The sequence below is a fragment of the Gopherus evgoodei genome, chromosome 9 (genome assembly GCF_007399415.2).
Source record: "Gopherus evgoodei ecotype Sinaloan lineage chromosome 9, rGopEvg1_v1.p, whole genome shotgun sequence".
Taxonomy (NCBI): Eukaryota; Metazoa; Chordata; order Testudines; family Testudinidae; genus Gopherus; species Gopherus evgoodei.
In genome coordinates this window covers 52511767-52524041 of record NC_044330.1, presented here as the reverse complement: position 1 = coordinate 52524041, position 12275 = coordinate 52511767, and the positions used below count along the sequence as shown (strand labels likewise).

The window sequence follows — 12275 nt, the reverse complement described above, 5'->3', positions numbered from 1 at the left end:
CTGCCCTGCTACTCTAATGACTAAAATCCCTCTAAGTGCAAATCTCAGTGCAGACGTAACTGTGGAACTGCCACCACTGCCTCCATCATTGTAGGTGATAAAGCATTACATTTCAATCTACCCCGCATGGTTGTAAAATATACCTATTGATTTCTGCAATATGAACACGTCACTTACAGGAAATGACTGGAAACAGCAACAACTGCTTGCTGCCTCAGGATTACAGGCAGGTGGGCATGGAAACAAGAATTAATTGGAGGACATGGGCAGCATTACCGGAGGACATAACCATGCAAGGCTTGTGCATCAGACCAATCGAATGGAGGCTGGACACTCCTCAGAGCCGGTGTTCTTACCCACTGGGGTCTGCTGCAGAGTGAGCTAGGAGATTGCTGCCTAGGATAGGTTTGAACGTAGGTCTAGATTGTGCCCTCGGACCATCTCCGCTGCTGTATGTTATCCGAGCTCAGAACGGCACCAGCTTGACAGCTGCCATCCGGCTCAAGCCATAGCTGGTCTTCCATGGTGCCCCGGCCAGTTCCTGGATCGAGGAATGGGAAAGGTGCCGTAGAACCACTTTCCCCTGTCTGTCCTGGTCCTGGTCCTGCACAGAGCAGGATTTGGCACTGAGGCTCGGCTTCAGACTTTCCCAGCATTCCTGAGTTGGCATATTTCCTGCAGGGGGATAACTAGCCCGGGGAGAGCCAGACAAGTTGCTTCTTTGCCTGGGTTTGCCCCACTTCTGGCAGCAAACAGACATCACTGAATAGCTGATCAGAGAGTTTTCAGCTTCAGCACCTTGGAGAGTGGTTCCCTGGCACTCGAGTACATGAGGTAGGAGCCCGCCGTTGTGTGAAACGCTTCCCAATCTCGACAGCCAAACGTCGGAAGACGATGAACCGCTACGAAGCCTTCATACCCTTGCCACCTGCAGCACAGAGGATATGCGTTAATACCCACAGCATGAGCTTGCATCTCCAAGGGGCATCTCCCCACACTAGTGACTTTGAAGGGCTGTCTACATTGCAGTCAGTGGTGGGACTGCAGCAGGTGTAGAAGCACCAGAGCTAGCTCTGACCTAGCTAGCTCCAATAACAGCAGCAGTGAAGCCACTGCAGCATGGGCCAAGCTACCTAGATCAAAGCTAGCTCAGGTATGTCCATGAGTGCTGCAGTCACACCTCTGACTGCAGCCTAGACAGACCCTTGCTAGTTCAAACTGTCAGAAATGTTTTTCCACAAAGATACATTGGCTAGATAGAGAAATGCCCCTCCCAGCCCCCATCACTCCATTGCAAGCTTCCTTATCTGGAAGGGCTGTGACTGGAACAGAACTAGAGGAAGATCCCACTGCTTGAGGCTTGGTGCTATAGTAGGTCTCTCCCGTCAGGGATGTTTTGTGCAGAAGCAGACACTGGATTCATTCCCAGTCTGAATAGCTTCATAGCTCTGCCCCCCTACAGATGATGAGGCACTGATGACTGGTCATGAGATCCTGAACCTTTTCCCTCTAGGCTGGTGGCTGAAAAGTCACCCAGTAGTGACCTAGAATGATCACCTGATAGCTGGGTGGGGTGGCCTATGGGAAATGGATTTGTTGACCTCAGTCCAGACCCTAGTAGACAGGGTCAGCACCACCCCCCAGGTCACTGAGAGCAGGTGGGCAGGCTCAGCAAAGGTCAGTGGGCAGCCCAGCCATGGAGGCTCACACCCTGGTGGTGGCACCTCCCCGTCAGATTGCAGTGGGGCAGCACACAGAGCTCATGGGGCTGCTGCCCACACAGCACTCATCCCCAGCCCGACAGAGGCCTTCAGGATGCTCACTCGGGTACATTTTACCAGTTCTGCATCCACTGTGAAAAGCCTGAGGGGAAAGGCCTCTGCGTGGTCCCCTCTAATCACTGTCCATGGGCACTGAACCCAACATATCTATTGGCCACAAGAGAGCAATGGAAGGTGCTGTGTCACTCCTCTCCCTGTCTCCTCCTTCGGGTCCATCGCCTTGTTTTGCTGCTTTTGGCTGAAATGGCCCAGCTCTGCATGGGTTAGAAAGACACTTACTTTGTGCTAGGGTCCATTCAGAGGTATGGATCTGCAGTCGGGCAGCGAGAGTAGAAGGAAAGGGTAGAATAACTTCCCCTGTACATTTTCTGCTTGCTCTGCACCTGTCCCCATGCAGAGCAGCCCAGATCCTGAGGAGGCAGAGCAGGGTGACGGGATGAAGTGAATCACTCCAGCCTTCTGAGCCGTCTCTGTCTGCATTTCCTCTGGCCCTTGACTGCAGATAATTGACAGTCCCTCTCCAACTGCCTGTGGCTCTAAGATGGGGCCACGCTGCACAGGCATCATTACCTGTATATAATACTGTTCACAGAGAAGGTGAATCCATCAAAGGAGTTTGCTACCACCAGAAAATAATCTTCTCCCACTGAAAAGAACTCCCAGTCCAGAGCACTGTGATAGGGAGCAAGAACACAGATGGGTCATTAGAAACATCCCTAGAGAGGCTCTCCAGGTCCCTTTGGGACACCAGCCTGCGTCCGGCCCAGGGCAGCACAGAGACACAAAGCTTGTTACCATATGCTAGCCATTCCTTGGGCTTTGTGATGAGTTGGTGGCTCCAGACCAGTTCCTAGTGTCCCTGGGAGAGAGGCCATGACCACAACTGGCATGGAGTGGCCGCAGCAGTAGGAGGGGAGGATGGGTATAAAGTACCCTCCTTCAAACAGGGATGGTTTCCCCAGGTCAGGGTGGAGGCACATTGGTGGGACAGTTTCCTGTGCCACTGCCTAGAATGCACCTGTTTTGTGGATAAATAGCTGCTAATTCAACCCTTTCCACAAGCACTTCATCCACAGCAAGCCTGACCTCCAGTAACAGACAGCTGTGGTCGGTCCATATGTGGGTGTGAGTTATACATGCCACAGAGTCATGTCAACCCTGGCCAGGTGAAGGCCATCATACACCAAGCCTGGCAAACACAGACAGTGAGGGTCATTGCTGTAACTGTACTGTGATATCTAGCACCACAGGAGGTTAGGAGTTGAACGAGTGACAACATCTTACCTCCTTTCAGCATGGTCAAATTGCACTGGAGTGTCCAGACTCAGAGGAACTGATACAGGGAAGAACTGGGCCCATATGCTGTATACAGAAGAGGCAAGATCACCCCTCCCTTAAAAGTGACTTACAAAAATTATGTCAGTCTGAAGGGAATGCAGCTATTTCCACGTAGAGGCAGGTTTTCCCCAAGCTGCCTTCAGTTATAATACATTTTGAAAAGAATCTTTTCAACAATTGAGCCTAACATTTTAGTTCCTGACTATCATGGTCCAGAACCAGCTACCATTCAGCTAATTCCCAGCATAGGTCAGTGGAGAGGGAATGGGGTAGCCAGTTATTTTTTGTCAAGCTCCACATTTCTCAGCCAAAGTACAGTCGAGGTCCAGACTCCAGAGAAACATTTTTCACACCACAAACAATAATGATAAGAAGTAAACAACAAGATTTTGGGGTCCATTCAAAAGCAGCTGGCAGTTTGGATTTGGCCTGCAGGCTGCCCATTGATTATCCCTGGGACAGGGCATGGGTAGAACACAACAGATATTGCTGGTGCTTGTTATTAGGCCTGATTTTAAGAAGTGCTGAGCAGCCTCCTCTCCCATTGACTTCTGTGGGTGCTGGGCAGCCTGGACTATCAAGCCACTAAGCTTGCTGCTGCCATTTCCCTACCTGTAAAGAGGGCTAAAGCCCTTAGCCAAGTGGCTTGAAACCAGTGGCTGAGAACAGCCAGACTGGCACTATTTGTTATTGCCACGCTCCAAGCTCCACCCGCAATGGGATTGGCTGGCAGAGATTTCATGAGGCACCTCACCTGTCCTGCAGACAGCTCCAGAGTAGATGACCTGAGTGCTTTGCTCTGTGGAACAGAGTAGGATGCTGCTCATGCACAGGCCAAAGCACCAAGGACTCACCCTCTTGCCTTTTCCATAACAGCTGCTGGTTGTGAGAAGGAACGGGATACGGGCAGCTATGGCGGGGGCCTGAAACACGTCTTCGCTTTGGTCTTGGCCAAAAGAGGCATGCTTCTCTTTGAGCAGCTGAGGTCCTATTGGGTTAGGACCCCGTCTGAGTAGGCTGACAAATGATGGCCAAGTAGCTCACCTGTGCCACAGTGCTGGTGGCATGGAAAGGCTGATTTCCCACAGGAGGAGGAGTTCAGTTAAAGACCTGCCAAGATGTAGGTGGCTCGCAGGTGTTACGACAACACAGAGTGCTGGCAGCACTCATGAGGGAGGCTTGTTTGGGCTCAGTTTATTGCAGAGACTCTGATGTGGAAGCAGCTGGCTGAGGGGAGAACAGTCCTGCCTGGCCCAGGGCTCTGACATTGCAAACCAGGCTTTACGATGTATCCATCCCCCTAGGGTCTGCACTCAGACCGAATGGGGAGAAGCTTCCTTTCTGCTGAGCTACAAACAGCCTCTTGACACTCCCTTCTGTCCCCAGTCTCAGCACAGACAAAGCTGCAACGCCAGGCCTCGAGGCCGCCTGATCCACAGCTTCTGGCGGGATTGGCACTCTGAAATCTACCCACACCCTGCCAGCAGAAGGAACTGGGCCTCCCCACTAGCCCAGCCAGGAAGATCCACCTCAGCACAGAGAAATGTGTGGAGCAGAGTGAAGTGCCTATATCTGGATGGGCCCTGGGTATGGTGGGTCCCCACTGGGCCCAGAGGGCCGAGGGAATGGACAGAGACAATGAAGGAGTGTTTTCTTTTTTCTTGTCTGGCTTTGCTGGTGATACGGACTTTGTAACTGAGCTCTGCAAAGGACACTGGGCCTGGGTTCTCCTCTGCCTTGCACCTTGGGCAGCCAGTTACATAGTGCAAAGGGGACGTATAATGCTGCCACTGAAATCCAGTGTGGGGAGGCGAAAACTGGGCCCAAAGTGGGGGCGGGGGAGGTTCCTCTAACCATCTTCTCCCAGTACTATGCTAGTAGAACTCACAGAGAGTAACTATCTAGATAGCTGTTCAGCCTACGCTCCCAACTGCTAAACATCAGATAACCATTGTAGCCAGCTGTGTCCTCCTCTTACACAATGTGGTTCATTGGAACAGGAGCGCTGGGAGAACCTTCATTGACAGACACAGGACTCTGCTTCTTCTGAGCACCCCAACCACCCCCAATCATCAGTCTCCCTCCTTTGCTTGAGTGGGAACATGCCTCAATTTCCAAATCTGGGGCCTGATCCTAAGCTGGTGTAAATCAGCACAGCTACTGAAGTCCATGGAAGTCGACTGATTTAAGCTAGGTCAGGGTATGGACCCTGGTGTTCCTACGTAGTGACACCTATTGTCATGTTTCCCAAGGGGATGGGGAGCGTAATAATAGGTGTAGTTTGGGGGGGCCTCTGGGGACACTGTCCCCACAAACAGAGGGGAGGCATAGGGGTCACATGCCATTCCTTCCCCCATATTTCTGTGGGTGCTGAGCTGCCCTGCAAGGCTTGCTCTGTTCGGCCTGGGGGGCAGGGAGAGAAGAGGCTTTGTCATTGCCCTCATTTTGGCTCCCAGAAGGGATGGAGCAGGATTGAGTGATCAGCTTTTCCTGGGTCCTAGTGCCAATCTGACTCCTCTACAACCATGAGTGCCCACGGGGGGCAGGGGACCAAGCAAGGGGTGTTTGGTGAGAAGATACAGTGGGAAAGGAAAGTCGAATGGGGCAGGGGGAAGAGAAAGGGAGAGGAAGATGGAGGGGATGGGGAAGAAAAGGGGATACGGGAATGGACAAGGGGAAGCAGGAGCCCAGCATGTGGTGTTCCCTGGGCAGCAGCAGCCCCACCAAGGAGGCAATCGCAGCAGCAGTAGAGCTGGGACATAGCTGCAGCAGCTGGTGCCAGAGTGGCTGCCAGCAGCAACTGGGGCTCCCCCATTATGCCGTCCTGTCCCCCCCAGCACCAGCAGCCCAGGTACCACTGGGGGGGGGGGAGGGGAAGAGCCAGTGAACCAAGGGGACTGGCTTCAGCGTGCACATGTGTGTGCTTGTACATGGGTGCACTTTGCCCCCCCAAATATAGCAGTCAAACTACATCTATGAGCGCAATTCCTGGCAGATGCGGATATTATGTGAATCCCTGGATTAAATTCTCTGCCCTGTGCTATGCAGGAGGTCACAGTCCCTTCTGGTCTAAAAAATCTATGAATATCTGACTCTGTGATCACTGGAAAGGACATTGAATTGGGAACTCTCTGAGACCCAGTGCAGATGTTTTTGCACTGAAAGAAGAGTTGGTACCTGTAGGTGAGAAGATCCTGAAACTTGACAAACATCTGTGCTGTGATGTTCAGCTCATAGATGGAGGAGTTGATGGCGTAGTAGTTGTTCGGCATTACGGTTCCACTGTCATAACTGTGACTGTTAGCCACAGCAAGGAAGATTCTGTCTCCAATGCGAAAGACCTCCCAGTCAGCAGCACCAAAAGTCTAGGATGAAATGAAAAAGTGAACATGGGTAACATCTCTTTAGATCATAGTCAGGCTTTTCACACGGTCCTACATGACATTCTCATAAACAAACCAAGGAAAAAGTGTCTAGATGAAATTACTATAAGGTGGGTGCCCAACTAGTTGAAAGACCATACTCAAGGAGTAGTTATCAATGGTTTGCTGTGGAGTGTGTGCCTAGTGGGGTCCTATAGGGGCCAATCCTGTATCTGGTATTAGTCAATATTTTTATTAATACTTCAGATAATGGACTGGAGAGTGTGCTTATAAAATCTGCTGATGACACCGAGCTGGGAGGGGTTGCAAGCACTTTGCAGGACAGGATTCAAATTCAAAATGGCCTTGCCAAATTGGAGAATTGGTCTGAAATCAGCAAGATGGAATTCAATAAAGACAAGTGCAAAATACTTTGCTTAGGAAGGAAAGATCAAATGCACAACTACAAACTGGGGAATAACTGGCCAAGTGGTAGTATTGCTGAAAAGGACTAGGGGTTGATAGTGGATCCCAAATTGAATATGAGTCAACAACGGATGCAGTTGCAAAATAGATTAATATCATTCTGGGGTGTATTAGCACAAGCGTCATATGTAGGACCCAGGAGGTAATTGTCTTGCTCTACTTGTCACTGGTGAGGCCCCCGCTGGATATTGTGTCCTATTCTGGGTGCCACACTTAGGAAAGATGTGGACAATTGGAGAGAGTCCAAAGGAGAGCAACAAAAATAATAAAAGGTTAAGGAAACTGGACTATGAAGAATGATTTAAAAAAATGGGCATGTTTAGTCTTGAGAAAAGACAGCTCAGGAGGTACCGGATAAAGTCTTCAGATATGTTAAGGGTTGCTATAAAGAGGAAGGCAATCAATTGTTCTCCATGTTCACTGAAGGTAGGACAAGATGTAATGGGCTTAATCTCCAGCAAGAGATTTAGAAATTTAGGAAATTAGATATTTAGATATTAGGAAAAACTTTCTAATTATAAGGATAGTTAACTCTGGAATATGCTTCCAAGAGAGGTTGTGGAATCTCCATCCTTGGAGGTTTTTAAGAACAGGTTGGATAAACACCTGTGAGGGCTGGTCTAAGTTTAGTTGGTCTTGTGACAATACGAGGGACTGGACTTGGTGACTTCTTGAGGTCCCTTCCAGCCTGACATTTCCATGATTCAATGAATAATTTTTAATGGAGGTCTCAAACCTATTACACAGGCGTGCGTATACCTGGTTTAGGCCACATTTCAGCACAGCATTTAAGCACACGCTTTACTTCGAGCATGTGCCAAGTCCCTTTCCAGTGCATGCAGAACTTTAAGGCTTGAGAAACTGCATCGTTTTGCATGGGAGGACCAAAGCATTGTACAGTGCTTCACCTCTCATTCCCAGCAGCTTCACACTGTGATGCTATTATACATGTATCAGGAACAGATGTCGTACGCGCTATTTCAGAGTTGGTAATCCAGAGGCTACAATTGTCACTAAATAATCTGAGCAAAGCTGTGAAAGAGAAGAGATTTTGGCAGCTTCAGGACAGGCTTTTGGGACACAGGTTCTCCTCCCCCACACTAGCACGGTCTCTGGGTGACAACCTTCCCCCAACATGAAACAGATGGGAAGCCCTACCTGTTAGAACGACACGCTTAGGAAGATCAATTTCCAGGCAATATGATTTTGAGGCCATAGTTTGCTTAGCTCTAGTTCTGAACTTTCTGCTCCTTTAGGGAGGATAGGGATTTTCACAAATCTTAAGGGTAAATTTAAAAATCAAATGGGAAGTTTGCAATTTCCCATTAAAAAGAAACCAAGCTCTCCAGACATGGAGCAGAAATAGGACTGAAATGCATCTCCGACTTGTGGGAATGTACCTGCCACATTTCACTGGTTGCAACCTGGAGCTTGTTAAATACTCCTCTATGAAAGAGAGAACATACCCCAAGAGGGCAATCGTGCCCTGCCAAAAACAACTTCCTCACAGGAAATGGCTGTTATGGCCTGAAGCAAATCCTGCTGCTGGTAACTGGCAGAGAGCGGCAGCTTTCTGAATCCTCCAGTGGCTCTTTCCCAGAGCAAAGTGTTCCAGCAAACCCTGATTTCCTCTCAGAACACTCGTTTCCCTGGCCTCTGGGGACTGAAACCTCAGCACCATCATTGTGGATTTAAAAGTCACCTAGAAGGGAGGGAAGGTGAAATTGTATAAATAATGAAACTTCCAAGGAGCCTTGTGCAGGGGTGTGGCAACGCCACCAGGCGAGTCATTTGCTGATTTCAGCCAGTTGTTTACTCAGAAGGATACAGCAGGTGACCTTGGTGAGTCCCTTTCTTTTCTGGACCTTGGCACTGTCCAATTAGGAACACAGGCTATTATTCAGTAGGCAGAACTTTTACCCTAGCTCCAGCTAGGCCCCCGGTAGCTGCTGTCCTGGAGGTCACCCTTGGAGAGCACAGGCTGCAGCTCTAAGGGCTGAGTGAGGAGACCAGCTGAGCACTGGAACTTGCTTTTCAAACGAGGACAGTCTGGCAGATGAATACTCAGGAGCTGGGTCAAACCTATGCTGTGTTCTTGGTCTTGCTGTGAAGGCAGCTCCTGGAGATAGAAAGAAACTCCCAGCACTCAGCAGAGACTGCTCCAGTCAACGGGATGAGGGTGACATTTAAGTCAATGGCAAAACTCCCATAGACTTCAGAGGGCTGGAGTTTCACCATCAGTGTCAGGTCCTGCTTGGCTAACAGGCTGGGGAACACAGGGCCTGAGAGGGCAGAGGTGTGTATGAAGAGAAGGGCAGAGAGGTGGAGCCTAACAGTGCGGTAGGGATGGGGGGAGCATTACGCTGCTGTCTCAGCCAGGGCTGCTTTCTCCATCAGATTGCTCTGCTGATTTGGCAAAGTGACTTGGGAGAGCCCCACGCACCCAGCAGTGTTTTCCCAGGCAAGAGAATGCAGCATGGGCTGTACAGGTCACTTTTTCTATATCCAGAGTGATTGGAAACAGCTGTGGAGAGTTAGGGCTTGTTTGTTGTTCACATGGTTTCTGCTGCACTTTTGAGTCAGCCCATGGCAGGATGCATGAGGAGCTGCTGTAAAGCTGTGAGGAAAGGCAGGCCGTGAGCTCATCATGGCATGGACATTGTTTTCCCAGCAGTCTCTAAAGTGCCTGGCACACTACTGGAACTGTACAGAGAGCAAACTCTAATTGTGCATTACGAAAGCGGGTGTGTAATGGGGCTGGGGTTGAATTTGCAGTCATGTAGCCCCCCTGCCCCATGATCTACAATTCCTCTGCCCTGCTGCCCCAGACTGCTTTGCCACGTTACCCAAGGGGGTACCTCCTAGGCTGGTGTCAGCTAGCGACACTGTCACTGCATATAAAAGAAACCTGAACTCCGCAAGTCTTTAGGGAAGAAAACATCCACAGTGCCCATGGGACTAGAGAATACTTGTCTCTACAATTATCATCTAGCATTGTCTCGAATCCCTACAAGGCAGGAGACAGACTTCGGGTATTACACTCAAGTAGCAAAAGACAGGAGAACAAAGCCAGGGAAGAGTGTAAGGTTTGTTAGAAGGAAGAAGCCTGATTAGCTTTCTATGTTGATTTTTGTCCTCTGTGGGCATGAAATAGGCTTCTGCAAGTTCCGTGATCAAAGGGGACACTCTCAGCAGTTCTTGCTTTTTTCGCCAGTTCACGCACAAAGAGAGAGAGGCTGTTGATCTGTCCCTAGGAGATGAGCCATGCACCTCCTCCTACAGCCAGATCCCACTGACCTGAGCAACCGCACCTCCTCCTACAGCCAGATCCCACCGGCCCCAGCAACCATGCCTCCTCCTACAGCCAGATCCCACTGGCCCCAAGAGCCAAGCCTCCTCCTACAGCCAGATCCCACTGGCCCCAAAAGCTGCACCTCCTCCTAGAGCCAGATCCCACTGGCCTGCATGAACTGCACATCCTCCTAAAGTCAGATCCCACTGGCCTCCGTAAGCCACGCTCCTCCTCCTGGAGCCAGATCCAGCTGGCCTCACTTAGCTGGGAGCTACTCGGTGTGAAAGGGAAGTCAAATCTGACTAATATCAACTTTTTACCAGGATTGACTGGAAGAGCTGAAATGAGCCACCAAGCCAGATATAGATGTGGGAGTCGATCTTTGTAGAGGTGCCATTAAATGTGTTGGCCACGACCAGGAAAGAGTAAGGTCCAACAGTAAAAAATTCCCAGTCATAGGCTCCAGAGGTAGGAATGGTCTGGTTGGCCTCGAAAAGTCCAGTCCTAGGGTTCCACCGATATATGACACTATTGATGTTGTGATTATCCCCTGAGGATGACAGAAAAAGAAGAGGGCATTAGCAAACGGAATGCAGTCTGATGATCAAAAGAAATGAGACAGGAACAGGACAGATCAGAGGAAATATACAAATGAGGGAAAGCAACTAAGCTGTCTATCCCTTAGGGACTAATTTCTTCCCAAGAAGTAAAGGAGTAAATGTTACCAATTCAGTTCCCTTCAGCCAATGGCAGTGTTAACCCAGCAAGGACAGCCAGGAGTAAGTAATACCTAAGTGGAAACCTCTCCTGGACATGTGGGGGCAATTCTAACAGTGCCTTGAGCCCTCTGCAGCTCAGTAGGGGTGCAGCTACAGAGTTTGGTGTGTGGGCACCACTGAAATGTTGCACTTCAAAGGGAATGTCCCAGCTACTCCAGGCAGCTGGGGATGTGCCATTCGCCCTGGATAACTGCCAGGTGAGACTGGACCAGCCTTGCTGCTTCGGAGAGACCTGAGGAAAGATTGCCCAGGATGGATCAACAGAAAGGCAATCAGTTCCGCTCTGTGCCTGTACAGATATAGATACTACAGTGTAACCCTGCCTGTTCTCTCTCTCCTCACACCCCCCCCCAAATGGGCTTTACCAGCTCTCATATCTAGGGGTGTGGCTACACTTTGGGCTGGGGTATGATTTCCAGCTTGCAGAGACATACTCTGCTAGTTCTCCCTGAGCTAGTGTACTGAAAATAGAATGCAGCCAGGCAGTGTGAGCTGTGGGAAGGGCTAACCACCATCTGAGACCCTAGGCATGTACTTGGGGCAGCTAGACCGTCATGCAGCTCATGCCAAGCTATCCCTATGCCACGGCACTCCTTAACTGACTGAATAACTCCTTAGGGCTGAGGGCAGACATAATACAAAGCAGCCCTGAGTCTGCTCTGAGTCATGCCAGGGGCTGGACAAGCCCCATCCTGACGCAAAGTTTGCTGAAAGTGACCTTTGGATTCAGCTGTGCTGAGTGCCTCTGGGCTGCAGCCATGGCACTAGCCCATGCGAAAGCAAGAGAACTTCATTCCCAAATATCAAACCCCGTTCCAAAGCCCACCGCGCAGGCGAAAAAGTGAGAGGTGCTAACGCTGTGACCAGTCATCAGAGGTGACACACAGCTGTGCGCAATGGAGAAATGCTGTTTGGCCCAAACACTAACACTGGCTGCATTGCCAGCTTTCCCTTTCCCAGCAAAACGCTTGAGAATAGAGCTCTCTTACCCTCCATTCCATCCTCCTCACTTCCCAAAGGAACATCCTGGGCGGCCTGATTTTTGGACTTCCATTTCATCTCTCCTCCGTGGAGTTACCCAGTGCTTTTCAGCAGGGCTGCCCGGGTGGGGGGGCAACTGGGCAATTTGCCCCAGGCCCCGCAGGAGCCCCCACAAGAGTTTTTCGGGGCCCCTGGAGCTGGGTCCTTCACTCTGGGTCTTCGGCAGCAATTCGGCGGCGGGGGGTCCTTCCGCTCC

The 12275-nt window shown here is 50.4% G+C and overlaps 1 protein-coding gene across 1 annotated transcript in view; it reads right to left on the bottom strand.

Moving 5' to 3' along the window:
* Nucleotides 1-253: 253 nt before the first annotated feature.
* TSPEAR (thrombospondin type laminin G domain and EAR repeats) overlaps nt 254-12275 on the bottom strand; it is a 68752-nt gene continuing 56730 nt past the window's right edge. The window contains exons 9-12 of the mRNA XM_030575807.1: nt 10580-10809; nt 6297-6484; nt 2352-2453; nt 254-928 (exon numbers count right to left, since the gene is read on the bottom strand). Coding sequence (XP_030431667.1) covers nt 775-928; nt 2352-2453; nt 6297-6484; nt 10580-10809 — 674 coding nt within the window. The 3' untranslated portion in view covers nt 254-774. The remainder of the gene's footprint in view (nt 929-2351; nt 2454-6296; nt 6485-10579; nt 10810-12275) is intronic.